The following is a 20,506-nucleotide window of genomic DNA, read 5'->3' as shown; positions in this document are numbered from 1 at the left end:
GGTCATCCCTCTAGTTCAAACAGGCAGAGGAAGAACACCTACCCCCAAGCTAAGGGGCCAGGGTAGCTAGAACCACAGTGAGCAGCAGCAGATTTGGAACCCGGAGTGCTTCCATACCTGCTTGAAGAAGGAGTGGTTCAGGAGGGTGCTGGCGTTTGGCCTGGAGAGAAAGGGAAGAGACCCACGTGACCCCTGGGCTCAGCTGTCCAAACCCTGACATTCATCCTCTCCTCCGAGACCCTCCAGTTCTTCCCTCAGCTCTCCCAACAGCTAACAGCCAGAGCCGCCCAGGCTAGCTTCTTGACAGAAAGCTGAATCTTCTTGCTGTGGGGCCACACACTCCTCTGGAATCAGGTCTCTCCTTAAGAGCCAGCCTCCCTGCTGGCTGGAGCTCCCAAGCTCCCTCTGGCCCCGGACGCCCCGCTGATGGCCGGCAGGGTGGGTACCTTGCGTCGGGGCTGCGCTGAAGGCACTGTTCCACAAAGTGGTGGAAGTGGGGGGAGAAGGTCCGGTGGTAGGGGTGGGAGGGCGAGTCGCCATTGGAAGGCCGGAGGCTGTCATTCAGGGAAGGGTTGACAATGGACCGTGAGGGACTCATGGTCAGCTCCTCAGCAGGGATGGTGCTGGTGTCCAACAGGCAGGGCACCGTGCCGTTCAGTTTCTCTAGTAGCATCTGGAGAAGACAGAAAACCAGGTCTGGGGTACAGGGCCCCGGACAGCCAAGTCTCCTCACAAATACCGTCACTCCCTTGAACAAATGGGACCTCTGGGAAAGAAGATGAAGGTCGGGAGCTGGCTAGGGTGATGTCAACTTGACACTAACTAGAGTCACCTAAGAGAAGAGAGCCCCATGAGAAACACATCCATGTGAACGGGATGTAGGCAAGTCTGTAGGGTGTTTTCTCCCTATTTTTTTGTTTGTTTTTTGAGACAGGGTTTTTCTGTGTAGCTCTGGCTATCCTGAAACTCACTCTGTAGCCCAGGCTGTCCTGGAACTCACAGAGATCCACCTGCCTCTGCCTCCTAGGTGCTGGGATTAAAGGCGTGCGCCACCACTGACCAGTGGGCATTTTCTTAATTAGTGTCTGATGGGGGAGGGTCAGGGCCTCGGTACCACCCTTTGGCAAGTGGTCCTGGGTTCTGTAGAAAGCAGGTTGAGCAGGCCATGAGGAGAAAGCCAGTAAGCAGCACCCCTCCTTGCCTCTGCTTCAGCTCCTGCTTCCTGGTTCCTGCCCTGCTCTCCCTCAGTGATGAGCTGTTTCCTGGGAGTGTAAGCAAAGTCACCCTCTCCTCCCGAACTTACTTGTGGTCATGGTGTTTCACCACAGCAGTGAAAACCCTAAGACATCATGGACATCGGGCTTTTGCAAAGGAACACTGGCCACTGCTGGCAGTGAGGGCAGAATGGGAGCCCGGCCTCCTCTCTCCCTTTCCGAGGCGTTGCTCCTCTAACTCCAGAGTCCTCTCTCTAGGCTAGAGGTGGAAGGCCATCATTCTGTGAAGCCCAGAGGGGTCCAGTGGAGCCCCCACTGTGGCATCTGAAGCACAGCACCCCGGGTGGATGGGCACGCTGCGCCAGGGGCAGACCCGACTTGGGAGCCTGTTTCAAAGCTTTCAAATTTGACATATGCAAAACTAGCCACACCTTGAAGACAGCTGTCTTTGTAAGTGACCTCAGGAACCTCCTGAGCAATCCAAACAGAATTTGGAGATGTCTCTGGGATTGTGCTAATGTGGGAGCCTCTAACCAGTTGACTATTTAAGTTAGCCTTAAAAGTCAATCCCTCCATCTCAGCAGCTACATTTTAAGTGATCAACATAACAAGTGACTAGTGGATCCTTTATTGTGGACAGTGGAGGGGCAGACACTTTCATTATGGCAGCAAGTTTTCTTGGACAAGGCTGCTTCTGAACTAGGTTAGTGGTTCACACCAACTAGGTTTACACTAATTAGCTCAAACTAACAAGGTCCACACTAACTAATCATCTTCCTCCTTCCTGAGCATCTCCTGTTACTCAATTATTTTTCTTACACATTTCTTATACCTAGGCTCCACCCTAATTATTCTATCAGAGTTTACTTAAGCTAGGAACTAGAATGGACAGATTTGAGTCACCTTTCAGATGGACAGATGGACAGCTAATCTGCTGTTATCACCCCTATGCTTCTATATTCAGCACTTCCCCATTCTTTGGGACATGAACCAAAGGCCCCAGGGATCATACACAGGATGCTCTTGCTTCCTTCTCCAGCTTCATCACCCAGCAGCCCCCGGGACCCCAGCCATTTACAATTCTTTGTCATGCCCCACGTCTGTATGTTGCTGGAGACTGAACTCAGGACTCTGCATATCCTAGGCAAGCACTCGACTGTTGTAGAATATTATTTTAACTCTGTAAAGATGTGTTACATTTGTTATGTTGCTGAGTATTACTTTAACTGTGTGAAGGTGTGTTGCATTTGTTTATGCTGCTTTTTTTTTTTTTTTTTTTTTTTTTTTTTTTTTTTTTTGGTTTTTCGAGACAGGGTTTCTCTGTGTAGCTTTGTGCCTTTCCTGGAACTCACTTGGTAGCCCAGGCTGGCCTCGAACTCACAGAGATTCGCCTGCCTCTGCCTCCCGAGTGCTGGGATTAAAGGCATGCGCCACCACCGCCCGGCTTTTATGCTGCATTTTTAATTATGTAAAGATGTGCTGCTGTTTCACCCTGCCTAAGGCACCTGATTGGTCTAATAAAGAGCTGAACAGTCAATAGCTAGGCAGAGAAAATGGGAGAGGCTGGCAGGCAGAGCGAATAAGCAGGAGGAGAAATCTATGCAAAGGAGGAGCAGATGGAGAGAAGGAAGGAGAAAGTGAAGGGGACGCCCCAACCAGCCACACAGGAAGGTAAAAAGCCTTGAGGCCAATGCAGATAAACAGAAACAGATTAAAATAAGAGCTATGATAAAGCCAAGCATTCATAACTAATAAGATGTCTCTGTGTCATAATTTGGGAGCTGGTTGGTGGCCCAAAAGAAACAGCTGGTACATCCACCACTGACCTATACTTCCAGTCAGAGTAGGCTTTTGTTCCCACTCTTCATATGATCAAATGCTATTAGTTTTTAAGGCTAGGCCAGGGGCTGGACAGATGGCTCAGTGGTTAAGGAAGCTTGCTGCTCTTACAGAGAACTTGAGTTTGGTTCCTAGCACCCATGTTGGGTGGTTTTCAACTGTCTGACTCCAGTTTCAGGAGCTCCGACGCCCTCTTCTGAACTCCTTAGGCAACTGCACACATGTAACGTGTGTGCATATGTGTGTACACACAAATAAAATCTTTTTTTTTTTAAGTCTTAGACAAAGTATTATTGCCCCCTAGAAGTTCCTCTGGTCTCTGCTCGAGGTAGCTTACTCAGCCATTCTCTATCTTCAACCTGTGACCTCAAGGTGAGCAGTCTGTGAGCCTAAGGGAGGAGGCCTGCTCAGAGTTTCTTGCCTCTTCCAGGTTCTAGAACTTGCTGCAGGCACCTGAGATTCAGGTAACACTTGCCCAGACAATCCCAACTCCACTTCTTGGGTGTGTCAGGGCCTGCACAAGTTCTTCTCTGGGTCTGTCTGTCCAAGACTGGCCTAAGTAGTAGCCAAAAGGCAGGCATGTGCAGGGGTCTGAGTAGAAGCTGAATTACAGAATGCAGGATCTAAGAGCGTGTGCCAGAATACAGTGGCACAAAACTCAGAGGTGCCTGAGAATTTGAAATTGGATACTGATCTAGTTGTGCTTATCAAGGAAGGAAGACAGGATGTATCTGATGAGTTTTTAAGGATAGGGCAGCTCAGCTAGGCATGGTGGTACATGCCTATAATCGCAAAACCTGGGGGCTGAGGCAGGAGGACTGCTCTGTTTGATATGAGCCTGAACTACAGAAGAGGTTATTCCACAAAATAAACTGAAGACCGCCTAACCAAACAGTCAGTGCTGCTCACAGTGTGCACAGCCGTGCCGGATCGTGTGTTGCGTGGCCTCTCTCTGCACTCTCCTACTTGTTCCACCCCATGGGTTGGGCTCTGTGACCACAACATTTGTCACCAGAGAAGGGAACAAAGAATTGCTCAAGCACCCCTCCACTGAGCGGGTGGGAAAGTTCTCGAAGAAAAAAGACCGATTGTCTATGGTGTCAGTAACCATAGTCAGTGTCCCAGCATGCAGGAAGCAGCAGACATTTGTGGAAGGCAGGCAGGTGGGAAGAAAGGGAACACTGGACTGCAGGCTCACCTGAGTGGCAGGCATATCCTTGAAGGGGACATGGCCATTGGCTAGTTCACACGCTGTGATCCCCACACTGTAGATATCAGACTTGGCATCATAACCCTGAAGATTCTAAGGCAGAAGAAAAAAGCCACCGATGACTCCACTTGCAGCCCTGGCCTTTCTTTAACTTGAAGGTACAAAAACTGGGGAGGTAATGAATGCCCGGCCCAGTCAGACCAGATGCTGAGCACGCTCCTCACCTTCACTGTGGGTGCCTGCTCTGTGAGGAGAGCAGATGTTGGCTGCTGCTATGAAATGAGCAGGCTCACGGGGGGTGGGGGTGTGTGTGCACCTGCTTGGCACAGGGATCTAGAGCACCAAGTATTTCCAGAATGTTCTCTATCCACAGGGTGGGATGTGGCCCTGAGGCAGACACTAGTGTCAGGTTGGGGACCCCACAAACCCACAGCTAGTGATGAGCAGTGCTAAGGCACCCTGGGCTAACAAGGACTCTTCCCTCCAGAACCTCTTACTCCACCAGGAACAGGGAGAAGCCCCATGGCAGCAAATTCTCATGCTTCCTTGTGAAATTACGAGTGGTGGGAGGAAGGGCTCCTGAGGCCCAAGGACACAGACCTGCTGGAGGACTTCTGGGCTGAGCCACGGCAGAACCTTGACGCTATATTTTGGAAAATCGTGGACTGCACGCTGCCGCTGCCCATGGCTGATCATGCTGAGGTTGCTTCGTAGACCAGACAGGTAGACCTTCCCATCTGTGGAAATCAGGATGTGGCTGGCCTTGACACTCCTGTGGGGAGATGAAGACAGCGTCATGGCATGCCCCAATGCTACAAATCTGCAGTCAACTCCCTCCCATGTGTATATCACATGCATATAAGAGCATCTCATACATATATAAATGAACTTTTCAAACATACCTGAAAACAAGAAAATAACATGGCCCCATTCATGTACCATTAGATTTTTTTTGTGCAGGGTTTTGAGACAGTGTAACCCTGACTATCCTGAAACCCACTCTGTAGACCAGGCTGGCCTTGAACCCATAGAGATTGACCTGCCTCTGCCTCCAGAGTGCTGGGATTAAAGGTGTGCGCCACCACACCCAGTCATTTGATTTAAAAAAAAAAAGGTTTATGTGCACATGTCTGGGGGTATGTGCACGAGTACTGTGCCCAAGAAGGTTAGAAGAGAGTGCCAGCCCCCTGGAGTTAGAGTTACAGGCAGTAGCAAGCTACCCAATGTAGATGCTGGGAAACCAAACTCAAGATTTCTGCAAAAGAAGTCAACTTTCTTAACCACTGAACTGTCTCTCCAGCTTAAAGATGTTTCATTTTAGTTATGGGTGTGGGGTGGGTTTGTGCTTGTGCCTACAGGAGCCCAAGCGGTCAGATCTCTCTCGGAGCTAGAATTACAAACAACTGTCAACAACCCAGTGTGGGTGCTGGCCCTCTGCAAGAGCGGTGTGTGCTCTGAACTGCTAAGCCACCTCTATCCCCCATGTTGACATTGTATTTTAAAACTTACTATGTCCCTACTGTCAAAGTGCCCTCTAGATCTGTATCTTTATACCCACAGATTAGTGCAGCTCTCAACCCTCATCAGAGGAGTTTCTTCGTGCCATGGATGATGACTACTGCAGGAACTCACAACTTGTCAAAGTGCAGTTACTAAGTGTCTACGGAGTGGTCAGTCTCAAGCAGGACATCTGTATCACTCTCTCCCATCAAGGCGCAAGGGCCATTGCAAAGAAAAGGGAGAGGAAGACTGTAAGGGCTGGAGGTAGGAAGACCTGACCAGTGTCTTCTGGACACGACCCAACCACCGCATTCATGAATCACGAAACTGGCTACCTGAGTAGGACCCCAAGAAGACCAAGCCAGTCCGCACTCCAGCATGGGGGAGAGAGGGGCTCACAAGCCTCCGCCTCTAACTCCAGGCCGATGGCTTCTGGGGGAGGGAGAGTCCGTTTTATTTAATAGTGTGGTTCCTGGCATGTCGACCGTGTTCCAGCGGATGGTCCCAGGCAGCCTGGAATTCACTATGTAATCTAGGCTGGCCCCAGAGTTATTTTTCTTTTCTTCTTTTTTTTTTTAAGACAGGGTTTCTCTGTATAGCTTTGATGCCTGTCCTGGATCTTGCTCTGTAGACCAGGCTGGCCTCAAACTCAGAGAACCCGCCTGCCTCAGCCTCCCGAGTGCTGAGATTAAAAGCATGCGCCACCACTGCCCGGCTGGCCCCAGACTCTTAATGCTGACATCTGCCTCTCTTACATGTATGCACCACCATAACAGGTAGACTAATGATTTTTATTTGTTTGCTTCTGAGACAAGGTCTCTGCATGTAGCCATAGCTGTCCCGGAACTTACAGAGATCTGCCATGCATGCTGCAGCCTGGCTTCTACTAACACTTTTACTTTGTGTTCTTGGACATTCTTGGGAAGTGCATGTGTGTGCTTTAAATCTACCTAATCGCTTTCTGTGAAGCAATTCACTTCTTTCACTCAGTGCTGACTTCAAAGACTCATCCTTGTTGCGGGCTATACACCTCGAATTCTCACTTCTGATTGGCCACTCTAGCCCAGGGACCTACCATTTCCCATTCTCCAGGGAGAGACACTCAAGATGCTTCTACTCAGTGCGTGCAAATGTAGCAAACGTTGGCATGCAGCAGAAGTCAGCACGCAGGTCCACTGATGGCACACAGCCAGAGCGGGTGCTGAGCCCGCGTCCATGCCGCTGACTGACTGGCTGCACTGGGTTCCAGCTTCCTAACCTAGCCAGTCACTCACACAATGTGACATGTCTTCATTTGCGGTTTTATGATTGCTAGGGCTGAGTGTGTGTCCCTGTGACTGCTGGGTCCGCTCTGCTCTAACGCCCATCCTGCCACTCTGCTGGCTTCCACTTGTTCTGTATGATCTTCTTGTCGCTCATGTATGTTTAGACAAAGCTAACATCTGTCACTCTGGTACATATTACTTTGTTCACAGTGTCATTTATGAGACAGAAACCTTTAAAGCTGATGTAATCAAATGCATCATTTTTTTGCTTTTTGCTTTTAAATGCCTAGTCCTTGTGTATCTAGGTTCCAAAGCTATTCCCTCACACTGCCTTCTACATAGGTCTGCAGTTTGGGGCTTGTGAGACGGCTCAGGGGGTAAAGGCACTTGCTGCCAAGCCTCACAACCTCAGCTTGACCCCTGGAATCATGAAGTGGAAGGAGGGCTCCAGTTCCCTTCTCTTCCCCACTCGGAGCTGGTTTTCCTGACACCAACCACTAAGCAATCTGTCTTTGCCTGGCCATGGGCCTGCTCTGAGGCCCACAGGAGTAAGGCAGGGGTCAGGGGCCAGTGGTCCACAGTACATGTTCCTCTCACACAAAAGATCAAGTGACTTCAGCCAGGACAGGCTAATGACTGTACCCTGAGTGGCAAGCTCAGAGTCCAGATCCTTGATTCGGGACTCCAGCTTCACTAGTACGGGAAAAGTGGCTTGGAACGCACCTGTGCACATAGCCCATGTGGTGGATGTAGTCCAAGGCCTTGAGAACCCCCTGCAGAATGTATGCGATCGCCAGCTCATTCATGCCATCCATGAAGTGTGTGCCAATGAGATCCTTTGCAGAACCTGAAAAGGATGCCAAGGGTAACAGGAGAAAGAAAGCAGCACAGAAGGGACCGTCGAGTGATCTCGGGACCTTCCCACTCACCATACGCCATGAATGATGTGACGACCCACAGCTCGTTGTCTGAGATGAAGGTGGCTCGATATGGCACTATATTGGGATGGCTGAAGAGTTTAGAGACATGAAGCTCCCCCTGAAAACAATGGCAGAGCTGAGGTCAGGATCACGAATGGTATCCAACATGAGGAGGGCGGTGTCAAAGTGTGGAGACCTCGTGCCTTCTGGATGCTCTCCTCAGAGTCCTTCCAGTGGAGGAAAGCCACCCGATTTGTCTACTCAGGCCTCGGGTGGCCCTGCCAGCCACCAATACCCAAGAGCCTCCAAAAGCAACCCTTCACCACGCAGGGTCACTGTTGTGGCACAGTGAGTCAACCGCCTCTGAAGACAAAAACGACACAGTGCTGAAGACTCAGAAGTGGCTCGCTTAGCTCCATCCCAAAGGCCAAGCACACACTCCTTTCAAGTCAAGAGCACAATCCCAGCTCAGGCGCTGAGGTAGGAGGACTGTGAATTTGAGGCCAGGCTGGGTGACAGCAAGATGCTATCTAAAAACAAAAAATATTTTCCCACTACACATCGAAGTATGAGTTGACCGAACTAATAGACAAATGGTAACTGTGGAGCACAAGGAGACATTTCCTATCACCTTGCCCGGGGACCCCTGCCAGCCTGATGGGCATTATCAAATCTGTAAGATTCTCCACTGATGCCTCATGACGTCCTAACACACGACCCGCCTCAGTGTCCTGAAGAACCGTGTCGAGGAATGAGACGGTAGGACTATGTAACCGGGAGCCCACCTCCAGGGTGGCCACAGCCACACTTCATTACCTGCAAGAACGTCACCATCTCATTGGAACAAGCTTCCAGGTCTATCCTGCGCACCGTCACGTATTCTCCTGTTGGTTTGTACCTGGCTAAATTCACTGTCATTAAGTCCTCAAATCCTCTGCCTGAAAGAAAAGAGCAGCGACTCAAACAATCAGCCACCAAGACTTAACTACTCTAAAGAAAAGGGGCTCAATTTCAGCAGGAAATTCTAGTGAGAATGTTCAATACTGCTACTTTCAGATCTGACATTTCTTCATTTTCCCAACAGTCCTTCTCAGCCAATCATCACAGTGGACTATGGCCTCCTAGAAATGATTTCTCTCATACTTGGTACAAGAAACCCACAGAAGCCCACTGTCAGCATGGATCCTCGAAGCCAGCTGAGGAGGCTGTAGCGGAAGGTGGGCATGTCCCTGGGAATTACCTATGATGGTGAGCAGCTCGTAACACCCGCCCTCTGGCAGAAAGCTACTCATGATCTCCGGTTTAGAGAAGGATGCTATGGACTCTGAGCTCGCCTCATTGGCCTGAAGACAAAGAAAAAGAGGTTAACTGAGAAAATGGGGTGGGGGCAGAGGTGGTAACAGATGCGTGAGGAGACTCACTTCCACCGCATCCACAGCAACCCTGGCTGTGGTAAAGGCACAGTGCTGGCTCCACCTGAAGAGGAACACAACACACGGGTGTTCCGTCAGCACTCTCTGCTGACCAAGTGTGCAATCCATGAACAAGGACAACTGTCCCAGTCAACTGTTCCCCTTTCCAATGACTGACTGCTAAAGTCTATCAAGTTCTTGGCTGGGAAAAGATCTATGAAGAAAGACATGAGCCGGGCAGTAGTGGCACATGCCTTTGCACGCCTTTTATCCCAGCACTCGGCGGGAGGCAGAGCCAGGCGGATCTCTGTGAGTTCGAGGCCAGCCTGGGCTACAGAGCAAGATCCAGGAAAGGCGCAAAGCTACACAGAGAAACCCTGTCTCGGATAAAACCAAAAAAAAAAAAAAAAAAAAAAAAAAAAAAAAAAAAAAAAAAAAAAGCCAGGGGTTAGAAATACAGGGTTTCAGTTTTCTGCTTCATTGGGCTCCAATTTTTAAGGCACAACTGTAAGATTCTAAATGGTCAGACCTGCAATCTTGTTCTAGAGCAGTGGTTCTCAACTTGTAGGCCAAAACCCATTTGGGGTCATATATCATATATCTTGCATATTGGATATTTGCATTACGATTCATAACAGTATCAAAATTACAGTTATAGAGTAGCAATGAAAATAATTTTATGGTTGGGGATCACCATGACCTGAGGAACTGTATTAAAGGTCACACACATCGTTAGGAAGGTTGAGAACCACTGCTATAGAGGAACATTGCTAGAGGAGCCCCGTTCATTAGCAAACCAAGAGTCCCGGCTAGTCATTCCTGACATTCCCAAGAGATGGGAAGAGTAACTGACTCCCTGAGCTACAGGCCGGGTCTGCATGCTCAGCCTCCTGGGTCCCTGCCTCCTCAGGTGGGGGATGAATGGGGGCACCAGTTATTGAGGAGGTGGACACCGCTAGCCTTTGAAGTCCTGAAGAAAGGTGGCCAGCAGTGGAAGCAACAGCTTTCACAGGCCTGCTTTCCTTCCAGGCCCTAATGCACTCGTATGACTCGGGGAGAGTATTTATCTCCTTACACCTTCTTCTTTCAGGTGTGTCTAGCTGCAATAGAGAAATGTGAGGCCGGCTTCCTATGCCGTATACCAGGCTGCATAAGCCTGGCCTCAAGTACTCAGGAGGTGGAGGCAGGAGGATCAGGAGCTCCAGGCCAGTCTGGCTACAGGAGACCCTGTCTCCAAAAGCCAAACAAAACAAAACAAACCTGGCCTTGGATCAGAAGAACGTTGTTGTAAACGCACAAATGGCTCTTGACTCGGCACTAACGGTAAAGGTGAGAACATTGTGACCTGGACAGTCACCAAGACTGTGACTGCAGAGCTGCCACAAAAACACTGTGCTTGGCGTCCTGTTTAAATGTGCTCTGCAGAGCCCATTTACACCATCTGATCTCCTTCCTCACACCAGATGAAGAGGTGGACAGATACTTATAAAAAAAAAAAAAAGACAAGGTCTTTGTAGAGCAGGCTGGCCTTGGACTTAGAGGTCTGCCTACCTTTGAACTCCTGAGTGCTGGGGTGGGACGGCACGCACCATGAGCGCCCCTGGCTCTCTGGAACTCACTGTGCTGCCCAGGCTGGCCTGGAATACATGGCAATCCTCCTGCCTCTGCTTCCCAAGTGCTGAGATTACAGGAGTACACCCCACTAATGTTCTTTCAATAACAAAATGAGGCCCAGGAGGTAAACGATTTGCTAAAAATGAGAAAGTGATCATGTGACACAGACAGGATCCAGGCCTCCGCAGGGACAGTGTCCTGTGGATTGATGGTCTGAGTACACCTGTTTAAAACAAGTACTAATGCCCATCTCCATTAAAAGGCCAAGTGGCTCTGCCTTATCACTCTTAACACCACTTTAAGAGTGATACTAAAAGCTGAGCATAGTGGCAAACACCTTTGATCCCAGCACTGGGGAGGCAGAAAGATCTCTGTGAGCTTGAGGCCAGCCTGATCTACATAATGAGTTCCAGGACAGCCAGAGCTACACAGTGAGACCCTGTTTCAAAAAAAAAAAAAAAAAAACCACATGAGGTGAGGTAGGGCGAGGGAGAGAGAGACACTAAGAGGGCTCCAGTTGAACAAAATGGATCCCTATTAATAAAATCTATTTCCAATTTAATTCACCTTTTTTACATTGTTATTTTTGTTTTTCAAGACAGAGTTTCTCTGTGTAACAGTTCTCGGTGTACTAGAATTCATTTTTTAGACCAGGCTGGCCTCTAACTCAGAGATCTGCCTGCCTCTACCTCCTGAGTGCTGGGATTAAAGGTGTATGCCACCAACATCTGGCTTTTTAATCCATCTTTTATAGTCTAAGACTCAGTCATGATATTCTATTTAGTTATAGTTCACTAACTTTCACTGTTGTATAATATTGCTTTCAGGAATATATCTCAAATTATCCATCCCAACACTGATGAGATTGGATTTTTTCCAACTCTGCTATGACAAACTGCACTACTATAAACATGTTTGACTATGTCTCCTGACAGAAAGAATTACCCCATGACCAGCCAACTTTATGAGACAATGACATATTGCTTTCAAAAATAATTGCACAATTCACATCACAATCTCAGTGCCTGCATATTTTTAATTGTTTATTTATTTCATTTTTTATTACTGTGTGTGTATAATGTATATGTGTGGGTGTGCATGTATGCGCTTTGGAGGTCAGAGAACATGTCTGGGGAGTCAGTTCTCTCCTTCTTCCTTTAACCCGTATAACTGGGAACTGAAGTCAGGTCACTGGGTCTGCACAGCTAGGACCCAACCCTACTGAGCCACACTGCCAGTCCTCTTGAATACTCTCGCTCTCAATAAAACCAGTGTTTGGTTCCCAGGAAGCTCAGTGGGTTACAATCAGATCTAGTCCCTGCCCTGGTCTAAGTGTCCACAAGGTTAGACTTGCCCACCTCACTGACCTCGGCTCCCCAACCACTTTCCCCATACAACAAGCATGTCTCTGTTCTTAGTGAACCTGTACCAATCATCTCACCTGGAAAACCGTTTTTTTTTAAATTTGTTTTTATTTTGTGTCCTAGTTTGTCTTCTGTCCAGTTCGACTCAAGCTGGAGTCATCTGGAAAAGTGAATCTCAGGTGAGGAAACTGGCTGAGTTGAGAAAAATGGCTCCGTGAGACTGACTGTGGCAAGTCTACGGCATTTTCTTGATTAATGATTGCTGTGGGAGGGCCCAGCCCTCCGTGGGTGGTGCCACCCCTGGGCAGGTGCTCCTAGTTGGTATAAGCAAGCCATGGGGAGCAAGCCAGTAAGCAGCGTTCTTTCAGTTCCTGCCCTGACTTCCCTCAGCGACACAATAAGCTGTAGGTTGAAATAAACCCCAAGTTTCTTCCTTACATTGCTTTTGCTCATGGGTTTATCACAGCAATAGAGAACAAACTAAGTACCAGGTCTGTGGGTACTGCTGGACAGGCCTGCCCATGTTGTTCTGGGGAGGACTGCAGATGAGTTTACAACTTTGGGCTGGAAAAGCCATTGAGTACTTAGACCTTAATGGGCTGTTCTGTGGTTAGGAGCAGTGTCTGCCTCTGGGTTCCTGCCTCAGCATCCCTCAGTGATGGACTACAAGCTGTGGGATGAAATAAGCTCTCTCGTCCCCAGGTTGCTTTTGGTCGTGGTGTTTATCATAGTAACAGAAAGCACACTAAGACAATGTGTGTGTTGTCTGCACATATGTAAGTGCACTAAGTATGTGCAATACCTGTGGGGGCCAGAAGAGGGAGCCAGATTACCTGGAACCAAAGTTACAGATGGTTTTGAGTCATCACAGGGTGCTGGGAACTGAACCTGGGCCTCTACAAGAGCAGAAGATGCTCTTCAACCTTTGAACCATCTCCCCAGGCCCTTTACTGGAACACTCCCACATGGCTACAACTTCCATCCCCACTGTTAGTTGTTGTTGCTGTTGTTCTGGTTTTGAGACAGTGTCATATAACCTAGGCTAGCCTCAAACTCTACGTAGCTAAAGCTGCCCCTGCCCCATCCAGTTGTACACCAAACACACACATGCCCATCATTTTCTCATCACTGTCTTCTTATCATTTAGGTCTCAAATACTTCAGAGATGACTCTGCCCAGCACAGCAGAGTAGGCTCCTATCCCTTTAGTATGCTACTTTGCTTTACATTCTTCACAGAAGTCACTGCTAAAGCCGAGTCATCTATTTCCTGTCAACTCCACTGGAACATGCTCCACACGACAGGGTCCCTGTCTGTCAGGTTCACTGCCGTATCACCAGTAATAGTAATCACCAGAATAACTGGACAACCATGAGAGCAAAGTAGGAACTCAGGGAGTTTCTGCAACCTTCTCTGGAGAAGGAGAGAGTAGGGTGAATGACAATTCCTCTGGAAACGGACTCAAAGAGATGGGGCACGCTTTCCTGCAGCACCTTTACTAGAGCCTGATCCCTGCACGCACGCACGCACGCAAGCATTACTTCTTTTAAAGCGAGTAACACTGTGGCAACTGCTTTGTGTTTAAAGCTTTCTCTGCATTTCCAAACTTCTTACACTTTCTCCAGTTTGAAAAAGAGATGAGGAAGAGAAATTGAGTCCCCAGAGTAAAATATTTATTATATTTGCTTTTTTATCATATGTAATTAAACAACTCTTTGGGAATCTACTAATGGAAACTCCTTTATTACTTGTGTCCTATTTCCCGGCAGGAAGGCGGACAAGACACTCTACCTACCGAGCTCCAACCACAGCATTTCTTGGTGAGCAAGGGCAGGGACGGGCTCAATGAATTTGTAGTAATTTGACAAATACTTCCATGATCTAGTTGTACAGAAAATGACTGGGACGTATAACCTTTAGCAAGCATTTTTTAGGTACTGGGAAATGTGGAGCTGCAGGAGATGAACTAGTCTCGAGGCTGCTGCAGCTTCTCCACAGTTCTGCCTGACTCAGCTCCCACTCTGTGGCTGTGCCTGTCAGAGGCTAAGCTTTCCTCAGGAAAGCAAACCAAGTGGGAAAGAGAGAAATAGTTTTGTAAGCAGGACAGAAATATTTTAATGTTCTTTGAATAACAAGTTTAGTCATTCTGTGTAGTCACCTTCAGGTCACTTGCACCGCTACGTTTCTATACTCATCTAACAGAGACTAGAAATAAATTACACATCTGAACTGGTTTCCATAGATGGATTTAAAATACAGAAGGATTTCTGAGAGGTTTGGTCTGCCACTGACAGAAAAAGGGGGTGTCCTGGTTAGTTTTCTCTCAGCTTGACCCAGCTAGATTTATCTGGGAGAAAAAAAAACCTCAATTGAGAAAATGCCTCCATTTGATTGCTTGTAGGCAAGTCTGTGGGGTGTTTTCTTGATTAATGACTAATGCGGGAGGGCCCAGCCCACTATGGGTGGGGCCTCCCATGGGCAGGTGGTCTTCAGTGGTATAAGAAAGCGATCTGAGCAAACCATAGAGAAAGCCAGTAAGTGGCGTTCACCCATGGCATCAGCTTTAGTTCCTGCTTCCAGACTCCTAAAGCTTAAGTTCCTGCCCTGACTTCCCTCAGCGGACTGTGACTCGGAATATGTTAAGTTAAAAAGCCCTTTCCTCCCCAAGTTTCCTCCCAAGTAAAGAGCATGCAACAGAAAACAAACTAAGACAGCAGTGCCAGGTTCACAGGGTACTGCTGTGACAGCCGCCGGCTCTGGGGGGAAGATTGGGAAGGATGCGGGACTTGGGGCCTGGAAAAGCTGCTGAGTGTTCAGAGCTCACTGAGCTGTTGGGACCTTGGAAGACAATGCTGAGAGTGGAGCAGATGATGAAGAGCTGGCTTGTCAAGTTTCAGGAGGAAGCAAAGACTGCCGGGGCTGGTCATGTGATCTTTTGAATTAAGAATTAAGACTCTGTCAGCTAGGGTTGAAGAGTCAGCTGTGGTTAATGTAAGACCAGAGCCACTGAAGTGAACCCTGTGCCTGACCAGATCAGGGTCATTAGCTCATTAAACTCTTGCAGATTTTAAAGTCTATGTTTAGCGCAAAGGAACAAAATTCTGGCTCACTAAACAGAGCACAGCGTAAGTTACACCACTGTACCCTGGAATCTCAAATCGCTCAAGGAAAGACACTAATTCTGTTCATTTTTTTTTTCTTTAGGTCCCCACAGCATTAAAAAACATTTTACTTGTTTTGAAGCATTTTAAAGACACATAAGCCATTGACACCTAGAAATAACCATAAAACAGTAGCATTGTTTAAAACAAAATCCAATAAAGCATAAGACAGCATTTATGAAACATCACCAAATGAACACATTCAACTTTCTACAGGTTTCACCCAGGACAGTTTTTGCTAGACCATCAGTAGCTATGAGCATATGAAAATTAGTATTTAGTATTTCTTATGAAAAATTGTAATTAGTATTTCTTATGAAAAAAATCTGATCTTTTAAGTTTTTAAAATTTTGAATGAAGTTTTTAAAATGTATTTTCTTGTCTCCTGAGAAAACCCTTGGTCTGAGGGACAGGCCTCCCTCCCGAGAGGGAGTAAGCAGGGTCAGAACTAATCTGCATCACTATCCTTCACTCAGCCTTGGGCTGCCAACCAAAGCACCCACAGGAAGAGGGCTCTGCCAAGCAGAGTGTTCTCTTCCTACCCCTCCCAGGTCCCGTCCTTGTCCCCCACCTCTCAGGGTCTCACTCCAACAAACCCTGGTAATCCTCCTGCCTCAGCCTCCTGAGTGCTGGGACCACAGAGACGAGTGCAAGTGTGCCCAGCCACTGTGCTCTCTTTTTATAAGACAATGATTCACATTTTCCAAAATAGCTTGGCGCACCGTGCACATCTGGTGCTATTTACTTAGGGAAATAAAGCTCAGGCGTGGGGAGACAGCAAGACTCTTGCAGCTTGTGCCAGTAGGAAAAAAAAAAAAAAATCTGTTTTGTATGGGTTTTTTTTGTTTTGTTTTTTTGGTGTGGGGGAGGTTGAGTTTTAAATTTTTGGTTTTTCAATTGCGTGTGTCTGTGAGCAGGAATGTGTGTGTGTGTGGAGGTCAGTCTTCTCCTTCCACCTTTACGTGGGTCCCAGGGATCATTCAGGCTCATTTCTAACTCTGGTGCCCAGGGTTGCACAACTGCCTTTACCAGCTGAGCTCTAGCAGCTCAGGCTGGTTTTGAACTTGCTACCCTCTTGCCTCAACCTCACAAGTGGTAGGACTATAGGTATGTGCCACCAGGCCTGGCTCTAGTTGTTGTCTTCTGTCTTGTCCTGAGGGTGCACTCAGGGCCTTCTGCATGTTTGACATACAGAGCTGTACACCCCACCCCACCCTCAGTTTTGAGAGCGAGGATGACAAGTGTGATAGGTAGGTACCACCACACCTAGCCTATGTTGTACTTTGTAATTTTGGTTTTGTTTTTTACAGTAGGAGACATAAGGTCTTGCCTTATGAGCCAGAGAGAAGTCTGTGTTTTCTCAATAGACTGAAATTTACTGGGTTTTTTTTTTTTTTTTTTTTTTTTTTTGGTTTTTAAAGACAGGGTTTCTCTGTGTAGTTTTGGTGCCTGTCCTGGATCTTGCTATGTAGCCCAGGCTGACCTCGAACTCTGCCTGCTCTGCCTCCTGAGTGCTGGGATTAAAGGCGTGCGCCGCCATGCCCGGTATTCGAAATGTACTATTAACAGTCTACAGATGAGGAAGGTAGAAGCACCGGCCCCTAAAAAATGGAATTTCAAGCTGATGATGAACTTATTTTAGAGGGCAAGTGAGGAGGCATGAGAGGAGAGGAGACTTTAACGTCCAGCTGAGATGTCTCTGCTCTTTCAAGTACACCCCAAAGTCTTTCCAGGGTGAAACCTGAAGCATCACAAGGAAAAAAAGAAAAAAGGAAAAATTAAAACTGTACTACAAATCAAGCGGAGAAGACAGAAGAGCAGAAGCACATAACACAAGAGCGAGCAAAACAGTCTCCACAAGACGGATGGCACCTCCATGCAGCAGCCAGAGCCCAGAAAGAACTTACTTTTCTCCGAGTGTCGCCCGGAGGCTGCTCTGGGTAGAGAAATTGATGGTTGGCATTTTGTTGTTAGCAGAAGACACACTCACACTCAGAACAGCAATTATCACACTTAGGACTACAGTTACTAATAGGAAGCACTTAGGTCATTACAGCACACACGCGCACACACACACACACACACACAGACCCTCAGTGAGACGGCTGCAGCCTGCTGGGACCTGCACATGAACGTGAGCCTATCCAAAGCTACAGTCCTGGCACACGAGTACTTACCATTAGCATGGTTATTATTGTGAATATTCCTGTTTCTGAGTATTATACTTTGTGAACCAAAAATCCACTTTTTCCTCTTCCCTTTGTTCTTTAAATTCTCGCTCAGGCTAGGCAACTACTACTGAGCTACACACCCATGCCCCTAAGTTGACATTTTTTAAAAAATTTCTTTAAAAATTTTTTAATTTTTTTTAATGATTTATTATTTTTATTTTATGTACATTGGTGTTCTGCCTCCATGTATGTCTGTGTGAGGGTGTCAGATTCTCTGGAACTGGAATTATAGACAGTTGTGAGCTGCCATATGGGTGCTGGAAATTGAACCTAGGTCCTTCAGAAGAGCAGCCAGTGCTCTTAACTTCTGAGCCATCTTTCTAGCCCTTCTTGTGGGGAACTTGTGGCAATCCTCCTGCTGTAGCTTCTCAGATTACTGAGATTAGTCATGACTCACTGTGTCAGGCTCCAAAATTCATTTTAAGGGCACAGGGTTGGTGGGCCACTTCTAAGAGTGTAGAGACTAGACTGCCTTTTGAGGGAGTGGGTGGGGCTTGTGTGGTTTGAAGGCAAACAGTGTTTTCTGCACAGCAGCACACATCTAAGGAACCAAACTGTTTCCCAGCTCGATTCTCAAAGTCAGGGGGGTTTGCACTGAGTGCAGCAGTGGCCTTGGGCCTCAGCTGCTGGGAATGAAACGGACAAGTCACAGGACAACCAAGTGACATCCTGCTCACTAATCCTCTGTGTGTACCCTGGAGTTTTTCCTTCTTCAAAAGTAATAAAAATCATTAACATGGGGCTGGAGGGTAGTGCTGTGGGAGTAGGTCTGCCTGGCAAACAGCAGGCCCTGCATTTCATCTGCCCAGCACAGGAGAAACGGTTAGTCAAGGTCTTCCACTGTAAAGTACAGGGGTGGTTACACATTTTCAAACATCTTAAATCCCACAGTTCTAAACATCTTAAACCACAGCAAATCAGAGGAGGAAAGGTTAATCACCAGGGAAAACACCTTTCACCGGATACATAGAGTAAGTATCCCATTACCTGCTACAGAAAGGAAGAGGAAGAGGAATTTGGCCTCGGATTTTCGAAGTAGTAGTCCCCGCCCCCCAATTAGCTGGCCATTTTCTGGTACAGAGACAACAGAAGTAAGTGACTGCTTCCAGCAGTCAGGGGAGAGGCCAAGGTGGGGGTGGGGGCGGTTACATGAAATCCAGCTCAATCTTCTTCTCCCCGCTGTGTGAGACTGGATGGTACTGACTACCCTGAGCTGTGACCATGAGGAGAAGAACCTCTTTATCAGCCTCAGAACACAGACTAGGATGCTGTCAAAGACGGCCAGAGGCTAGGTGTGGTGGCATGTCCCTTTAATGCCAGCACTTGGGAGGAAGAGGGAGAGGGATCTCTGTGAGTCTGAGACCAGTCAAGCCCACACAGTGAGACCCTACCTCAAAACAAACAAACAAGAAAAAACAAAAACAAAAAATAGCCATCCGAAGACCCCACAGTCAGAAACAGAGAATCCATTTATTTCAGTCACACATTCTGCAATATTCGTGACTAATGCATTATAAGTGGAACTTGTGAATCAATTTCTATAAAGATTATTAGTGAGTGAGCACGTGTCATGGTACGTGTTCAACTCTGTAGAGCTGGTTCTCTTGCCACCGGCACAAGATCCAGACAAAGCAAGCATCTTGACCCACTGAGCCGCCTCATCGTCCACAGTGGTCACAGTATTTTATTCCCATTAATGATGGGAGGAAGATGTCCCATTAGTTTATGCTGTAATAATTTTATTGGTTATAATAAAAACAAAAAGAGCCTATCAGGTGGTTTTTTTTGGTGAGCTTTTACCTAAAATGTAACACTTTGGCAAAGTCCATAAACACCACTACTCCAGAATTTCTTAGAGATTCTTTAAAGAAAATAAATTAATATATACTACCTAGTAATTAGTACATTTGAGTTTTCAGTTACTTAGTCTATTTGTGGATACTGTGGACTTCTGTTTCTTCACCTATAGGCTACCTGGAAGTTCATGATTAGCTGGAAACAATGAATGGGGTCTACTATTTTGTTATTATAACTATCCTTTGGTTTTAGAGACAAGGTCTTGTTATTCAGTCTGTCTGTCATTGTGCAAGATGGCCTCAAACCCATGATTCTTCTGTCTCGGCCCCCACAAGTGCTGGGACAGCAACAGGTGTGTGCCAGCATGCCCAGCCACTACGACTGCTTTTACAGAGAGAACGTTTTCTTTGCCCTGAACTACGATCATCATTTCCAAAAGGTCTTATTTTGGAAAGGGCCAAATGGGAATGTCTGCGCTCGTTAAACCTCAAAGGGAAAACTACTGAATCAACAAACCTATTACAATAGGAGGCTAGTATTTCTGCCCTGATAGATTTTGATCTTTTTCCTTAGTTCTATTAAAGTCTCACGATGCCTGCTATGAAAAACAGAGTCAACTATATGGATCAATACAATCAGAACTTTTATATCACTTTTAGCTTTGTCTTGACCTATTGTTTTGTGTGCGTGTGTGCGTGCATGCGTGTGTATGTGTGTGTGTGTGTGTGTGTGTGTGTGTGTGTGTGTGTGTGTGAGAGAGAGAGAGAGAGAGAGAGAGAGAGAGAGAGAGAGAGAGAGAGAGAGAGAGAGAGAGAAAGACAGACAAACTAGAGACAGAACCCTGCTAAAGCTTCTCCCACTGTGCTCCTGGCTTTCTTTTCAGTTTGACACAGGGTCTAAGTTGCCCGAGCTGGCCTTGAACTTGTTTTTTGTTTGTTTTCTTCTTTTTCAAGACAAGAGTTTCTTTGTGTAACCCTGGC

The 20,506-nt window shown here is 47.2% G+C and overlaps 1 protein-coding gene across 9 annotated transcripts in view; it reads right to left on the bottom strand.

Annotated features, from left to right (window-relative positions):
* Positions 1-20,506, bottom strand: part of Strada (STE20 related adaptor alpha) — a 31,249-nt gene that overhangs the window by 1,002 nt on the left and 9,741 nt on the right. For 5 of the 9 annotated variants that reach the window (XM_028865179.1, XM_028865181.1, XM_028865180.1 and 2 more), the window contains 8 exons: positions 9,189-9,291; positions 8,765-8,886; positions 7,958-8,066; positions 7,752-7,875; positions 4,864-5,035; positions 4,252-4,356; positions 447-673; positions 118-160 (listed from right to left, as the gene is read on the bottom strand). In XM_028865179.1, coding sequence (XP_028721012.1) covers positions 118-160; positions 447-673; positions 4,252-4,356; positions 4,864-5,035; positions 7,752-7,875; positions 7,958-8,066; positions 8,765-8,886; positions 9,189-9,291 — 1,005 coding nt within the window. Of the gene's footprint in view, positions 1-42; positions 161-446; positions 674-4,251; positions 4,357-4,863; positions 5,036-7,751; positions 7,876-7,957; positions 8,067-8,764; positions 8,887-9,188; positions 9,292-17,405; positions 17,435-20,506 lie in introns of all 9 variants that reach the window. The other 4 variants (XM_028865175.2, XM_028865178.2, XM_028865176.2 and 1 more) reach the window with 2 other exon arrangements.

Source organism: Peromyscus leucopus, chromosome 8b (genome assembly GCF_004664715.2).
Source record: "Peromyscus leucopus breed LL Stock chromosome 8b, UCI_PerLeu_2.1, whole genome shotgun sequence".
In the NCBI taxonomy this organism is placed as follows: Eukaryota; Metazoa; Chordata; class Mammalia; order Rodentia; family Cricetidae; genus Peromyscus; species Peromyscus leucopus.
This window is presented reverse-complemented; position numbering and strand designations above follow the sequence as displayed.